General features: G+C 42.0%; 1 protein-coding gene across 6 annotated transcripts in view; it reads right to left on the bottom strand.

Moving 5' to 3' along the window:
• map7d1a (MAP7 domain containing 1a) overlaps window positions 1-12262 on the bottom strand; it is a 36570-nt gene extending 24308 nt beyond the window's left edge. For 4 of the 6 annotated variants that reach the window (XM_053432246.1, XM_053432250.1, XM_053432248.1 and 1 more), the window contains exon 1: window positions 11867-12261. In XM_053432246.1, the coding sequence (XP_053288221.1) occupies window positions 11867-11936 (70 nt within the window). In that variant the 5' untranslated portion in view covers window positions 11937-12261. Of the gene's footprint in view, window positions 1-11866 lie in introns of all 6 variants that reach the window. The other 2 variants (XM_053432247.1, XM_053432249.1) reach the window with 2 other exon arrangements.
• Window positions 12263-14258: the final 1996 nt, after the last annotated feature.

Here is a 14258-nt window from a genome sequence, read left to right as displayed (position 1 = left end):
ATGTGCTCCGACAGAGAGGGGCCATTGTTGTGGTCTCTGCTTGGCAACGGGACGGCAGCCAAAACACTGCAATGACAGCGAGAGGGGAGCGGTAGTGAGATGGAGTGAGAGAGGAGGAGGAGGAGGAGGAGGAATACACTCCTCTGCTCTACTTGTTGTCAGAGCAGTTTTAGGAAAAAATGTAACTTTGTGGAAGGAAATATGAAAGAAGAACCCAGATATGTATTAAGGGATGAAATAAGAGAAAGGAAAAATAGCTTCCTACCGAAGGAAAGGTAATCCCCATTGCAACACTGGTCCTAGTGTTTGTGACTGACTTCATTTAAACCCAAATAAATCTAGTGTCTCTTCTCTTACTTAATTGAGTGTAAACCCGTAAAATGAGGATTTAGTTTCATTTAACAATGTAATTATCAAACAATTCCCTACAACACTTTGCGGTAAAATGATGCTACACAACCTCATCATCATCATCATGACTACGCACATTTTCTCAACAATCCCTTTGGGCAGATATGACAGTTTGGGTTTTGTGTTGCTCGGAACCCTGGGAGCACTTTACCATTCATCTGAGAACTGGAGCTACTAAACAACTGGCTGACTGACGAGACAGCGGGAGAGACTGTGATCCATACTGTCAACGATGGAGAGAATGAGAATGTAACGTACTCCGGATCGTAGGTGGCCCTCACAATGAATACCAATGAAACGTGAAGCTCTCTGGGGGAGATGGGATGGGAGCTGAGGGAGAGGAGGACCGCTGCTGCGTAGCGAGGGACTGAAACAAGGGCTGATTGATGGAGGGAGCCACTGAGCGAGCTGCCAGACAACCGGGAGGGTACGATACACAACGTCCTTGAGCTAATGCAAAAAGAACACTATGAACTGTGGCTAGAACTAACAGTTATTTCCTTTGGTGTTTAATCTAGTGAAATCCTTTAGTTGATCTGTAATCTAGAAGTCGTAAATTGTCTGAACTACTGTCAGACCGATAACTGTACAATAAATGACTGAAACATTATTGGATTTAAATGGTCTGTTCTTGTTTAATTGAATCAAATAATCAACTGTTCATTTGAGAAAGGGTTGGATCTTTTAATGAATGCATCCCTGCTGTGTTTCCATCACGCACACTACCTCGTGCATGTGTGCAACAGTGTGAACAATGACACACTCATCCCTGCTGACAGAATTCTGCTGATTAACAGACACTAATAATAACTTGCAAAGTAGCATTGTAATATCTCAGCGAAGGCCGTGAAGGAGAAGAGGGATGAAAGTTAGCAAATATGAATAAAGTCCATGCCAGCTTTCTTTAAATGTCTCTTAAAAGTAAATGCATTCAGAAGGTCAGGCCTCAAGAACACAACAATGTTATAAGGCGAGGAATAAAACAATATCAATAATTATCAATATCAGCAAAAGCATCATAACAATGTTCAATATATATCAATATAATTCTTACAGTGAGGAGGTATAACACATGATTGATCTACATCAGATTTATAAAATGTTTTGTTTATATCAAGTGTTTGTTGTTCTCTGCCCATAAAGACACGTTTAAAACTCTAATCCTCCCTCTTTAAACTTAAAAGAAATAATAATTTCACACTTATCATGATAATTATCAATATCAACTGTTGTGAAATTAAACAGATCAGGTCCCAAGCACACAAACGATGCATTTTGCTGTTGAATACTTAACAAAAATGTAACTTTGTTTACAAGAAACTTCCACAGAGCAACTTAAACATTTAAAAAAGAATAACAAGTCTGGTAAGTTGAATCATTCCAGTCAATCGGGGGCGGCTGCTTGTCCTAACCTGACATGCTGATGATATTTGGAAGACTGTGACCCGAGCAAACAAGATTGTGACATACTCATTTCGGGCTTTAAAGAGCTTAAGCTTAAGTAATATTTGCACAGATGACCTGATGCAATGACAAAATCTGTTCAGCAATCCATGAACTCTGGGTTTTGGCTAATCAAATTATCCTGTTTTAACATTACTCATGTTCTCATGTGGTGCATTCATGTGTGAAATCGTTGCATAATCGGGAATATGAGTCAAATTTTATGTTGTTATTCCCACAGTACAACACAGGGGGTTGCTTGTGTCACCTGAGTAACCGCCTCTTCAATAATAACACTCCAGCTTCCTAAAGGATCTGCCCCCAGGGGACAGCTACAGCCAAAATCCATTAGACCACCCTCCGATGACATTTCCTGCATTATTCATATTCATAAATCAATGCACATCAACTTCCTTTAGAGAGGCTGGAGTTTCCATCGAGACCAAACATGGAAATTCACTTTGATGCCTCTTATTATTGGAGGGACAGAGACAGTGGGTCAGCAGTTCACAAGCTTGAAGACAGTCTGTCCTCAGCATTCCTGGAGACCTTTATGTCTTGTATGGTTATTTCCCAGGAAAGATTAAAGATATTATGTTTTGCCAGTGTCAGACTCTCCCTGGTTTAAAGTGGAATGGACCTGGTTTCTTCATATGAATCTCACCTTTACAAAACAGTGGACTGATAACCTGGTTAATTGATATGAGCTTTTCACTATCAATGTTGTTTACTTATATATTTGCTTAAATGTGCCTATATGAAATAGATTATTACACAAACAGTGCAGCTTTTTTTTTCTTTTTCTTTACAGCTATTTATAATCAAGATAAGTTGTAACTTATAATATAAAAAACGCTTCCATTACATTTCTTTGTCATTATGTTTTGATAACGACATCCTAGGAATTATTACCAATTATTTTTTCAAATATATATCAGCTGATTTATTGGTTTAACAATAGAGATTTTAAGCCAAGCTTTTAGTTTGAAGTTGCCAAATAATCCAAAAGCCTCTTAGTGAAGCCTAGTTCCTATAACTACATTAACATATTATTAGAATCATCTCTTTCTAAGGTGGTAGAAAGTATAAATCATTCTTAAGAGCATCTTAAAGTTACTGTCCTGCTGTGATTGCTTTTGTTTAACCTCCATTTCAAATGGATATTCAGCAGCTATGAGATCCTGCAAAGTGGGTCAGAGGAGGTTCAGGAATCGGCAGCATGTTGTGCGTGATCATTGGTTGAACATCACACTGTAACCCTGCACCACAGCTCAGCTGCCCCCCCATCACATCTCCCCATGGGGGCCTCTATAGCTGCAGATGTGGAACAAAGCCCCATGCACTGAAACAGTTTACACGCAAACTTAACACAATGGGAGAAGCTTTCTAAGTCAGCAGAAAGGGTAAAGGAACCCCTGCAGAAGTGGGTGGGTAACTCATGCATGCACAAGTACAGTGTGGGAGCAGAACGGCAGGTTGAGAAACAGCAGGTGAGGAGCTGCCTTCTCCTTGATAGAGGCAGGTCTGGTTGGTCGAAAATGCAATCGCAACTCCAAATGTTGGTTTGGGAAAATGTGAGGCAGCCTCTCAGAAGCCCTGTGGTACATTCAGTCCCAGAGCACAATTACAGAGGAATTCACTGCCTTACAGTTTGGCTTATGACATTGGGGAGTACGGTTAAAAACTGGGACAACTGCTAATTCCGTCACAGAAAATGGGATTTAGAAGAAAGGCTATTTCACAGTGTAATATTTCGTTAGAGCAGGTTATAAATACACGGAGCCGAGGCTGCTTCTTTTTCTGTCACATCACCTCCGAACCTGCAGGGCAAGAGAGCCCTTCTGGTTTGATTATTTTAATAACAGAGTAGGACTATTAATGTCAAAGTACAATAACAATTAGATGAGAAAAGAATTAGAATAATAAGGAAGCAGAGGTGAGAGGATATGTCCTTGCAACAGCATGAACCCACATTGTAATCGGAGTCGGTTCATATCAACACAGCTATATGAGCTATACGATCTGACAGGCAACTGTTCTAAGCACAGCAACTCAGCTATTTTTCTACCTGTTCATCAGGGACCTATGAATCAGGGTAAGAAAAACCCTGTGTCCTCTGAAACAGAGAAAAACACATGACTCACTGTGTGACAGAATCAGCAAACTAAGACAGCACATTCATAAGACACTGTTTGCTCTTTGACAGCTCAGAGAGGAATACTCTCGGTCGAGAGAAGCTGTAAGAAGGAAGAGACAAAAACAAGCCGACATGACGGGTGTTATGTGGGAGTGATGGTTCGTTTTGAAATGATCTTGGTGTCATGATCAGCTGGTCAGATGTGATGACTTCAATGTAGAGCTGCTGCTAGTTCCCAGTGCAGCACCCAGAGCACAGAGTGAAAATATAGGGCATGACATGGAATATTTATGAAGCCGAGAACTGTGCTCTTAAAACAACCCTTTCTGCCTCCTGCCAAACAGATAGGAATATATGTTACCACACAATCAGACCACCAACAAATTTAACTAAAGGCTTATAACACAATAGTGGCACCATTTAAATATAACTAATCTTTTTTTTTTAAAACATAGTAAACAGTGTTTAAATCCAATTCATTCTCCGGGAAAAATGTAAATGAGGCAAACAAAGTGCAGAGGAAACGGAATTGAGTGTGAAATCAAAAGAGTGGAACGGAGGAAAGGGCGGCAACGAGGGGGAAAAAAGGAAAAGGAGAACTCTGGAAACAGCCAGAGAATGGACCTGCATCTCATTTGGACCATGGGACTAATGAACTACCTCATCGCTTACCCCCCTAACCCGGCGCCCCTTCACCCTGTTGTGTCCCTACAGCAGCGAATAGGGTGATGTAAGGGGGCAACAGGGGGCCCAGACACACAGGAAGCACAGTGTAAACAACAAGCAGCGCCTCCAAGCCAGACCGGGCCCTGCATGTGTGTGTGTGTGTGTGTTTAGAGGGCAAAGTTTTCATTACAGTCGCTTTCAGCTGAGAGCTACAATTTCAACAGGAACTGAGAAAAAAAATATCATTAACTGATGTAAACTGCACTTTAAAAAAAACAGCACAAAAGATCCTTCAGTGTCCCAGCAACGAGTGGTTTTAAATTACTGATTGCAGGTTTCTATTATGTCTAAAAAGAAATTGATTGGTTCGTTAAAACCAACAGAGAAGTTTGAGAAGGAGAGTTATCACATGTTCTTGCTTGTTTGGCTCGTCAACGTTCCTAAAACCAATTTTTTGGCGGTGCATCAGATAGGGGCTGTAACTGAAGGGATGTTTTCATTATCAAATCTCAAATATACCAACTACTTCTGGACTAAACCATACATTTTTAATTCCAGGGGCAACGCGGACATACCAGAACAGCTAGTTTTGTAAGACCAACACTCCAAAACCCAAAGTTCATCTATTTATTAACACAAAGGCATCAATGTCTCATGATAAAGAGGCTGAAATTGGGATTTTCATTCATATCAAAGCGTTTTTAATTGACTATTCAAGTTATTGCCTGACTGTTTCAGCTCGTACACAAAATAAAATTCGTCAAAGAGATCTGATGCAGACTGGTTGGACCAACGGCCATACTATGATTGCTGTCTGCTGGACACCAACCAACCAGGACAGAAGACACTTCAAAAGACAACATTCCTTCACGGCATGTCAAGTGACCGAGGCATACTACTGTCTCTGTCAGTGGCTGGAGCAGTTTTCATCCCATCACCTGGACCAGGCGGAGGATAATGCCTGCAGTTTAGTTGCTGCTGTCTCCCGCACTATGAGCCAAAGCCCCACTGCTGACAACAAGCTCAGCCTATCTGAATTAGCAGCAGCTCCCCTGGGGACCCTGCATTCGCCACCAACATGCTACCATATAAACAAATAAGTGACCTAGACCTCTTGACCAGCTGGTGGCCGAGAGTGTCGAGAACCTCCAAACTCGAGGGATTCTCGACGGGACATTAGAGGATGTGGTTGGATTTCTGGGCGGCACAAGCTGCCATTCAGAGCTGGAAGCAGTGTATTGGCATGCCAGCCAGTCGCTCCTGGCAACCTGTTTTGCGTGTTTCCCATTTTGGGGGTTGGGAAGTGACAGCATGATCTAATTCGAATTGGTATCAATGGGCGAGTGGGGGTGTTGTTGTGGATGAGTTTTATTCAGAATGGGATGTAAGCCATTTGTACTGGTTTTGGAAGAGTTTGGATCTTTTGTAATTAAAGTTTGCGATGAACACCATTTAATTTCAAACTAATTCAATCAGGTTAAAATCTTTTTGAGAAGACGATCGATTGCTTCACTGAGCTTTCAAAAAAGTCAAGATATATAACTGATGACTGGCTACACCCTCTTCTTCGGGGGGAATCTATAAATACTCGAAATATGACCATTAGAAAGTACATTAAATGGGCTCTAATGGCCTGTGGTCAACCAGTTAAACACTTGCAATGCTTTCCTGCATCTGCAACGCTGCCTTTATGAATTTTTCATCTGTGTGGCAGTCTATTTGTCTGTGTGAGTTCTTGTGGTAACTCACAGAACCACCACTTGTTACCTGGTTCTAAAATTAATATTTTTGTGAACATTACCTAAAGCTAAAATTCATGCGTAAACAATAATCTTGTGACGGTTCAACATACAATTACCACCAACAGTTATCATTAGCTGGATTTTTTTGTCTCTCCACTCAAAAAACCCAGTCCTCCTCTATCCAGTCATGGGTTTCATAAACAGGTAACTACACAGAGGCACCTACTCCCTAGTTGTGAATCCTGTCATTTGTAAGAAATCAGGCAAAAGAACTAAAAGAGCTGCCAACCATAACTCCAGATAACATATGATACATCTGCCAGGGAATATTCAGGGTGAGTGTATTGTAGAAGAAATGTGTCCTTTGGCTGAACAGGAAGTGGCCTAATATCAGCAGATAGGTCCAGTGACTGGAACTGTCAGAAGAACAGAGAGCAGTCACACGTCTGGGGATATTTTCAGCCTTGATGGAGTTGGCACTGGCAGGAACAAGTGACACAGTCCAAATCTAGACTTCCCTCCCCTTGTCCTTCGACTGTCCCAGGAAGAAGGGCGGTACAGCTGACTGATAATAGATTAAAGCAACAGCACTGCAGCACTGCACCTTCTTTACATATTGTCCCCGTCGAGACAGAGAGAGAAAAAAGGGGGTTAGGTAAATCAGACGCAGACTTCAAGTAGCGTGTCTGTATTTAACGAGGCTCTTGTGGGGAGTTGGTTGTGAGAGTGTTATGCTTCTTTGGCATTCTGCTCGGCTGCTGCAGCATCTACAGCCACATGTAGGCCTATATTCTATCCTTTTGTTTTGTGTCTTATACTGTCTTTAGTATGTGGTGGTTTAAAAGTAGAACAGAATTGTCTTCTGTCAAATATGATATACTAGCCTTGCCTTTCTTTGAGCCAATAATTTGAACAAACTGCATATTCATCATTCTGGTTTCATCCTGCTTTGGTTATAATTTTGTTTTATCTTGGAACCAATCTCCCTGAATGTCTCTGTGTGTTGGAAACCGTAGAACCTGGAGAAAACCCAAACAGGCCCAGGGGGAACATGCAAAAGTGCCATGACACCACTTCACAATCAAGCCATCTCTTTTACTAAATAACTTTCCTTTGTGTAATAACACACACTTATTTCACCAAATAGTTGGAACTCTGTTACCATCTTATTCTCCTGCAGCTGATAGCAAATTACAGGTGGTCCTTAAAACAAGACCCAACTCTCTGAACGATCAACTGTGTTATATTTCAAAGCCCAAAATCCAAAAAGATCCAAAGAGATGAAGACGGGTTATGATTCATTCATTCAAGTCATTCTTCAAACACATTGTCAAAAAGTGCTCGGGGCAAAATGTAAAGTATCTTTTGAGTATCTTCTAAAACTGTAGCTCCCAGACATTTCTCTAAGTGTGGCTAATAACTTCTCACACTCATCATCATCACAACAGCCTTATAACACAAAAGCTTGTATCAATTATTTCTCATATAATTAGCATTTAAGTGACATTAGCTGGTGAGACCACAGGAATGTTCTCTGGGGTATTTGAGCCACCAGGTGGGTTAAACAGGTTAATGGGTGATTCAAGAGCAGACAAGTTAACAACTTCAATCTTAATTAATTAGTATTTGTAGAGATTCTTCTTGTAAACAAGACGTATCTCTATTTCACTTTCAGGAAGGACTCACCAGGGCATACAAATACAAACATGAACTGAGGCAGCATGCACGTATTGACCACTTTTCAGAAGCTATTACCCGGTAGAGACAGACGGAGAGCTTGCACACTTTGAGTGCTGGTTAATGGGAAGGCTTTCTACATCATTTGCTTTTCCAGCGCACTGGGTTTGAGATTCACCTCTACTGGCCTGTGAGAGGTCGATGTCTGGGCGGTATGATTTACACCATCTGGGTGATACAGAGCGGGCTGGCAGTGACGTGATGCCTCCTCTATGTGGATCGCTCTCGATAAGGCAATAGCGATTGTTTTGTTTTCACAGTTTTCACATTACTGCTTGTGTTGCCTTCCGCTTGTCTCATTCAGTGTTGTCATTGCAGGTTTATTCCCCTCTGTGGACCATCCTAAACAAACAGGACAGATTGGCTCTTGTGCATAGACATGAACATGGCAATAGTAAAGGTTGCACATATACGGGTTGTCAATTAAAGGCACCAGAGAAGCTACTTCAGCATTGAACACACTCCTTGAGTATTTGGACAGTGACAACATTTTCTACTGCGTAATATTGGATTTAGAAATGAAACAATGACTCTGCAGTTCAACGGCCAACTTTCAGCTTAAGCTTAAGAGTGAACAGTGAAGGAATTGTAGCCCAAACATTAAAAAAACGTTCAAACCAATGTGTGAAAACCTCTACTTGATTATTAAAACCTCAGTGTTATTATTTTAAATCCAGTGGAGCACAGAAAAGCCGAAGCAGCTGAAAATGTGTCACAGTCTAAAAACTGCGCCGTAGTTTCAAAAGCAGAGCTCAGCGCCACGGTGCTGGCACGACTTCAGTCAGATCTTTGTGACTCAGATGTTACTGTTCACTTCTCGTCTCTATCTGAACTTCATTGGAACAGGGCTGAGCGAGAGCTTTGAACATATCAGAACATGTGGGAACCAGAGAGCCCCCAGCTTCTAGCTTTAGAGGAATAATCAATGCATCTACAGACCAAAGGAAAAAGTTATATGACAAGAGTGCAGAGTTTGCTAATTAAATTTTTGGAGCCACAAATGCAGTTTGTCATTTATTCTAAATGGTAGAGATTAGAAAAATTGAAAAAGCCATTGGATTGCAGTGGCTCCACCCAGTAATCATCAAATTAGACTAATAAACAGCTAAATAATAAAACAAATATCATGTTGTGCCATTATTTTCTTTGACTTGTAAATTCTGACTTAAAGCATTACATTTTCCGGTCCACACAACAGCAGATTCCAGATCTATTGCCTCAAATATACAGTATAAAGCCAGACTGATTCATTTATAGTTATTTATATTACATTTATGGTTGGACTGCAAAATATCAAGCCTCAAATACATTTCTTTGACATAAGAGTTTGATGACGGCATCTTAAGAATCAACCAATGATATATTGGTATTAGAATAACTTTACTGCCGAACATGGGGATCGGCATCAGTCCATAAAAATCCATATGTCAGCTCTAAATTAATATCTGTACGTGTTGTGTTACAGTAGAATGCACATTTACTGCATTACCACAAATACAACCATGAAGGCAAATTAATCTCTTTATATTCACAAACATTCAGTCACATGTTTTTGTTTTCCTACATGACAGAGGGTGATGATGCTGCATTTCAAACATAAGTGGTTTTCACATGTGGCCGACCCGTCATACACGTCTCCCTCCCGCAGGACGTGACAACATGACATCAGGACACACACGTCACCACCACGCACTGTTCACAATTAATAACAAAGCAAAAAGCCTCTCTCTCTCTTCTGTAATTCAGTCGGGCTCCATTATCAGCCTGCGGAGCTCGCTGTGCTCACGGGATCCCGGCCGATGCCAGTTTACAAAGATGCTGTAGCGTCACTCTCCAAAAACGGGACATGGTTGCACGTATCCCACCGATTACATAACAGCTCCTGCGGCTGAAGATGTGTAAGCGACTGATCCTGGTCACTACAGGCTCGACAGCTAAAAGCCGCTGGATTCTCCTGCATCACACAATAAGCAAGGATCTGTCTCCCTGTCAGTCTGCTGAGGCTCTTTATCCTCAATGTGTCTGTCGTCGAGCAGCTTGTGTTGTTTTTTAATCGCTTATAACAAAGTTTGCATTTTGTCTCATTAAAATCTTTAAGCATCCCCTCTTAGACACGTTGCAACTCCAGTAAGCATTCCCAGTGAGGCTAGAAAAGGTTAATCACAAGGGGAGCAGAGTAAAAAAGTGTCTATTCATCTCAGCTGGTCACAGCTTATCTGTTCAGGTAGGGAAATTAAAGAAGACGACCGAACAGAGCCGAGTGTCAGAGAGTGTCGCAGAGCGCGGAGAGGAGAAAGCCTGAATAGAGAAAAGAGGGATTAGGAGATCTTCTCCAGAAGTCCTGACAGCAGGTTTTCACAATGATTGGCCAGGCCCTCTGCAGATCTGGTGCAAATGCAAAGGAGTTCACAAGCAAGAGGGATCAAGTGGGTCCTCTTCAGTGGCACGATTCCAACAAAAGAGGAAAGAAAATACGTCTGGGAGGATTTTTATGTTTGCAAACTACCATTAATCTGATTGAGGTCCTTCCTGGTTTCATAACAGGTTTACATCTTCCTCATGATCAATGTTATAACAATATTTTGAGAGTCATCCTGATGTGCTCCAGATTGAAATTGGGCACGAGGAGTGTGGGAGCAAGTTGCTTATTAGAGAAATCTTGTGAAGCAACTTCTGATCATTTTTAATGAGCATGAGAAGCACATCATCATCCGTCTGGCTGACGCATCACAAACACAGGGCCTGATGTATGATGGCAGCTTCTCCCAGCTTCAAGGCTACATATAGAGTATGTTATTCTGAACATGGCTGTTTTAAAGACCCTCCACTCTGATTCCCACGATCAGGGTGGAGCACGACTCTCCTCCTGCTTGATGCAGAGCCAGAATAAACGAGTCGACGTCCGTCCACGCAGCCCCCTGTCAGCAGGAAGGAAGTTTGCTGTTGTCAGAGGGAGGTCACATTGTGAAGTCCCCCCGTCTGTTTCCAGAAACAGGCAACATGTCAATACACAAGACTCTGGCATGGAGCCTCACAGAACCTCCTTCATTCCCCAATAGCAGGAATCCAACATACTACATGTTAACGCACATGTAAACCTGTAACTAAGCCAGACTCCTCTTCCACTTTGCTCCTGAACTGATCTTTTCACATCTTCCTCTGGAGTGTGTTGATGCAGCATATAACAAACCAAGCCTGACCTGCACCCGATCAACACCTATTCAACTGGAATTGGGGAAAAACCAGCATCCTGTGGTGGAAGAGGGGGGGTGAGCGGGATGCCAGACCCCCTGCAGCTGCATCATGTAGAGCTAAACATAACATACGGAGGGGGATGGGATGGTACTAGTGAGATTACCTCATCTAACGCGAATTGTGTTAGTGCTATTATATCACTCTGTGGGGCCAGACCTGACAGCGCCACCAGGGGGAGGACGATCAAACCGGGATTGTGCGTTTATCACGAAATCACGTTTTCATTCTCACTCATGTAGCAGGTTTGAATCTGCCCCTGGGGGGGTGAGGCTTGAAAACCAAAGTTGCGGGATTTGCACAGTCTCCTGGTGGACTGGAGACAATCCACCTGATTCACCTGCAGTGCAACACTTGACTGTGAAGTTCGTACCAGCTCAGGTCTCCTACAACGTGTGGGAATGACCCAGCAACTCGTGCTATTCTCCTTATGAAATAAAAGACCCGTCCAGCTCTACCTGGTCCAGTGGAAACTTACATGTGGCTCCTGGCAGCGCTGGTCCCTCCATGTCTCCGGCGGCAGCCTCGCTTTCCTCTCTTTTGTTCATTCCAACATGCGGCTCGCTGCTGCGCTTCCTCTCATTCCCCGGGCTGGATGTACGTGTTGCGGGGGAGGAGGAAAAAAGTTGCTCCAGTCCGGCGGCACCCGACGTCCTGACCGCACCGCACCGCACCGGGCAGGGGGGAATAAAAAACACAAAACCTGGTCCGACGAGGAGGGAGACGGGCAGCGAGGCGGTGGCGGGTCCCGTGAGGAGGTGCGGACGGAGGAGCAGAGGAGCAGGGACGTGTCGGAGGAGTTTTAAATGGAGGAAACAGGTCGAGGATCAAAGGGACAAGTTTCCACCTCTCCCCACAGCTGATGCTCTGCGCGTGCGGAGCCTCCCTCTCGAGCCTGCGGAACGGACCGTACCAATGACACAACCTGAAGGGGGGGGGTCGGTGTTAAGCTTTGGGCTACCTCCGTTAAATAAATAAAGATTTAACGTTATCGAAGACAAGTTAAAAGTAACGTTGGGTTATAATACATTCGTATTGTTATTTTGTGGGGTGAGAATAACCTTACACGCAAATAAGTAGTACTTTGAAATATACAAGGTTATTGGTTCACCCCCTGTCAAACTACAGTGCTCATACACGGTTCCCACGTTGAATATAAACTTTACTACAAACTTATTATCATGTTATTATTTCCTACAGTGATTTTTTTTTATGTACCTGCTTAAACCACCACTTTCTTATAACCAAATTTGAAAAATAATTGTTGTTCAAGAACTCACCTTCGACTTTGTAACAACATTTACTATATTTCAAAAGATTTTTATTCTTATATTTCTGACCAAATGTGGTAAAAGGTTTTGCGATTAAAACTGCTTTTTATTTTTTCCCTTCAATTCAATATTATTAACGTGTAAAGCCACTTGTAACTGTGTTTATAACTGTGCTATATAAATCCGCCTTTTCATTAAAAAAAAAAAATACAACATTTGCATATATTTTTTGTTTGAGGGAAATGATATTATAAAAACATTTAATTTGGTCTTCAGATTTCCTTGGATGTTTTGGTATTTTAAATAATCATAAAGGTTAAGTTTCTGAAGCTGTAATTTTCTTCTATGGAACTTAAAAACAGAGAACATATAAGTATAGTTTCCAGACTGTGTTTCCAAAGTAGATATTTACTGAAAAATACATTTCTGTGTCTCTTTCGCCAAGCATGGCTTGTGAAGTCAGCCCTCTCGTCCAACTGGGACTGAACCATAATATCTCTGGTTAATTAGTTGTAAGTAGTAAATTGCACATGCATGTAATTCCAGTGTAGAAACAACACCGTTCCTGTGAGCATGCTTTTTGTTTTGGATGATGGATGTTTGACATCTATCTCCATCCAAGAGCTAATAAAGTCATACATTCAATTTATTAAAGAATATCAGACACAACCTGGACCAGCTCACAACAAGTTACCAAAAATGGCTCTTTGTTACGTCACAGCTTTGAGACTCCAGAGTGTCTTCTCATCTGCCACCTGTGGATCCCTCCTAGCATCTGCCGAGGTGGGGGCTGGGCCAGGGGCCGACCGGCACGCTTGAGAGGGAACTCCCCATCAAAAGGACCCCAGTGGGGCTCTTTTGTGCAGCTGTTGAGTCGTGGTCACCCCAAACCCCCAAGAGCCACCTGTCACTGCAACTGGAAAGTGGGGGGATGCTGAAGGAGGTGGGGGTTGGGTGTGTGCTGAAGTATGTGTGCGTGCGGGGTTTGATTCTGCAGAATTGAAACCTTTTGGAGTGACAGATGAACAAAGTCCACTTGCGCCTGTGATCAGATTCTTCCTCAATGTCCTTGATTAGTTCACACCAGGACTAAGATAACTGTTTTTTACCATAGATCGCAGTCACCTGAAGTCATCGACTACTGTTGATTTTTGAATGATCTGTAATTGAATCAAAGATAAGTTTAGGAAACTATCAAGAGTTTCCACTCGTTTCAGGTCGAGGAAAGATTGGAGGAGAACAGGAAATGGCTTTGAATGGAAATGAAAGCTTAATGGCTTCAAACAAAATCCCCCAAAATAAAAGTAATTTCTTTCTTTTACATAAACTTTGCATTAGATTCCTATATAAAGTTACCAGGCAGGCTTTTGAATCTAAATATTTTGGATGAATAAATAAATGTTTACGATGGTGTACTGAGTATAAACATCCAATAATTATTTGTTTGTGCGGGTCTCTTATTCCTCCATTCATGAAACATGGATCCACACATTTCCCATCAAACAGACAAATTCATTTTAATTTTTAATATTGGAAATGTCATCGTTTCCTCTTTAAACATTCTGCTTCGTGTCCTTTGGAGAGAAAACCAATAATAAA

The sequence above is a fragment of the Pleuronectes platessa genome, chromosome 10, assembly GCF_947347685.1.
Source record: "Pleuronectes platessa chromosome 10, fPlePla1.1, whole genome shotgun sequence".
Lineage (NCBI taxonomy): Eukaryota > Metazoa > Chordata > Actinopteri > Pleuronectiformes > Pleuronectidae > Pleuronectes > Pleuronectes platessa.
This window is presented reverse-complemented; position numbering and strand designations above follow the sequence as displayed.